We start from the raw sequence: 2,409 nt of genomic DNA on the forward strand, positions 1-2,409 counted from the left end.
CCCAGTGCTACAGGTGCTCACTGGAATGTCACAGCCCAGTGCAGCTCTCAGAGCAGCCTTAGGAAAAATCTGCTTGCTCACTCACCCAATGAAAGTGACTTTCTCAATGGCCATGTAGTGTTTCTTGGCTTGGGTATCTTTAGGGTCAAAACACACGATGAAGATTGAGGCAAAGGGTGAATGAGCAGATTTTTGCCAAGGCTGTAAGTTTGCCTTGATTATTTGAAAAGGATGAAGAGGAAGGAGTGGTAATTACACCACCCCTATCATCCAGATTGTTGATATGGGTCACCTAGTCTTTCTGTTCTGTAAGGTTCACTGAAAATGTTTTAGGTGACATGTAACATGGACAAGGAATTGTCGCTAAAAGATTCTCCTTCTACCTCACTCGCTGCCCTTCTTTGGCACTCTGCACATAACACACACCTCACTGTAACTTCACTGAGCTAGCACACACCATATAGGGTTTTTAAGACAATTTGCTAGGCTGTCCTTCACAGGGAAGTGACTTTTTACTGTGTAGGCCCTTAATGATAACAGTTGTCTAAAAATCATTGAGAGAGGGACCTGGCTGGTCCTGGAGGATCATATTGGTCAAAGCTTGCTTCAAACATATTGGGGGATCTGCTTATTGAAGGGCCATGTTAACTACTTCAGGGGAGCCCAGAGGCTTCACCCAATGTCTGTAAAATTAGTACATTGGCTACCTCTACCCATAGTGAGGCCACCACAGAGAGACTACCGATCCCAGGCTATCTGCTGGGTTGGTAGACTCTGAAGATGGTTTCCTCGCATTGAGGATGCCACTAATTATAAATCACACTTTGGTATTTGGCTTGGGGCAGTAAGGCATACACTCGGCGCTCTGCCGTGTAACACCTTACCCCTCTGCACACACACTAGGGACACACCTGGCAAAAGTATTTCTACATATATTGCTATCGTTACACGTAAGGGAAGCGCTATTGACTAGCAGGGGTAGGGGAAAATTCTGTCAAGCCTATGATGTGGCTTCTTACCTGCAGAACTCTCTTGGTCAGGCCTGTTTTCTGGGCAAGCTGCTTGAGGTCCTTGGCATCTGGGTTGTGGTTGATAGCGAAGTAGGACTTCATGGTCCGAAGCTGGTGGTGTTTGAAGGAGGTGCGCATGCGCTTTGTCTTCTGGGATGGGGGATAAGGCTGCTGGTCTCTGTCCAGGTGATCTGCCTCATTCTCATTACAACCTGTTCAATAAACAAAATGGAGCAAGGAGTTAGTGCCCAGGCATCATGTAGGAGAAATTAATCAAGGCAAAATTCTTGAATCACATAATGTTTGAAAGGAAGTAAACAAGCAAGAAAGGGAGGAAGGAAGGACTAAGATGGTACAGGAATAAGTACAGGTGTGATAATCAAATGAGACCAAAAAAAAATCCAGATTATCATTTCCTATTCTTAAAACATGCTCTGTCCCCCAAGCCTGTACCTAGTAAGGGCAGACTTAGAAAGTTCTCTCTCCTTTGGCATTTATTTTCAAACAAGTCTTTTCCCTGTGGTACTGGTTTTGCTTTGGGCGTTCAAAGAGTCATTTGAAATCTCATTCAGATTTTGAAATCTCACTCCTTGAAACACTCTTAGCTTGAGAGAAGAATAAAGGTCAAACTAGCGTTTTGCATGTTCCTGAGCTTTTCCCCCAAATCACAAGCACCTATAAAAAGAGATGTACAGCAGGAAAGTTTGTCATGACAGTTCATCAAGAAAGCATAAAATCTGGAGGGTTTTGCTGATAAAATAAATGCTTTTGGACTCTGCCTGGGAGTTTATACAAACTGCTCAAAGACCTTCATCTGGAAAACATGTCTAGAAAGCAGTTGCATCAAGGCTTGATTCAGTCCCTCAATCCCAATGCCAATCAGCAGTAGCTCTTAGTTGGTACTGATTTAGGACATTTCTACAAGCAACCAGCTAGGGACTCAAAACTGGAGTTTCTGCTTCCCCTGATTCAGTATTTTCCAAGTGTCTAGGAAAGATAAGTGTGCATCAGATTACACTTTTATGAGTGTGAACTGTTCACAAGAGTTGCAGCTGTCTGGGGGCAATGGCATCATTGTTTCATATTGGGGAAAGAAATTACAGTATTGGGAAAAAAAGTAAGAAATACATCTATATTTTCCTTTCCAGCTAAAACAAAGGGATTAGCCATATCTAGGATCTCATTTTAGAAAGATAGCTTAGTCACACAGGAGAGAATTAATGGTGTCATCATAGCAGGGAATATTAATTAAAGAAGAGTTAATTAAAAATGTTTCAGGATGTCTGTAAATTAGACCGAGATTCATTAGTTGCTCGTTTGGACTTTTAAACTGCTTTCCAGTAGTTACCAGGTTATTTACAAGGCCTAGCTGATCCCCATTCCTAATTTTTAAAAAAGA

At 42.3% G+C, this 2,409-nt stretch overlaps 1 protein-coding gene across 1 annotated transcript in view; it reads right to left on the reverse strand.

Moving 5' to 3' along the window:
* The window catches only part of LOC103799609 (LIM/homeobox protein Lhx9), a gene marked incomplete at both ends in the record, with an annotated part of 1,622 nt that extends 400 nt beyond the window's left edge, over positions 1-1,222 (reverse strand). The window contains one exon of the mRNA XM_009071946.1: positions 1,020-1,222. Within this exon, the coding sequence (XP_009070194.1) occupies positions 1,020-1,222 (203 nt within the window). The remainder of the gene's footprint in view (positions 1-1,019) is intronic.
* Positions 1,223-2,409: the final 1,187 nt, after the last annotated feature.

Source organism: Acanthisitta chloris, unplaced genomic scaffold, assembly GCF_000695815.1.
Source record: "Acanthisitta chloris isolate BGI_N310 unplaced genomic scaffold, ASM69581v1 scaffold34533, whole genome shotgun sequence".
In the NCBI taxonomy this organism is placed as follows: Eukaryota; Metazoa; Chordata; class Aves; order Passeriformes; family Acanthisittidae; genus Acanthisitta; species Acanthisitta chloris.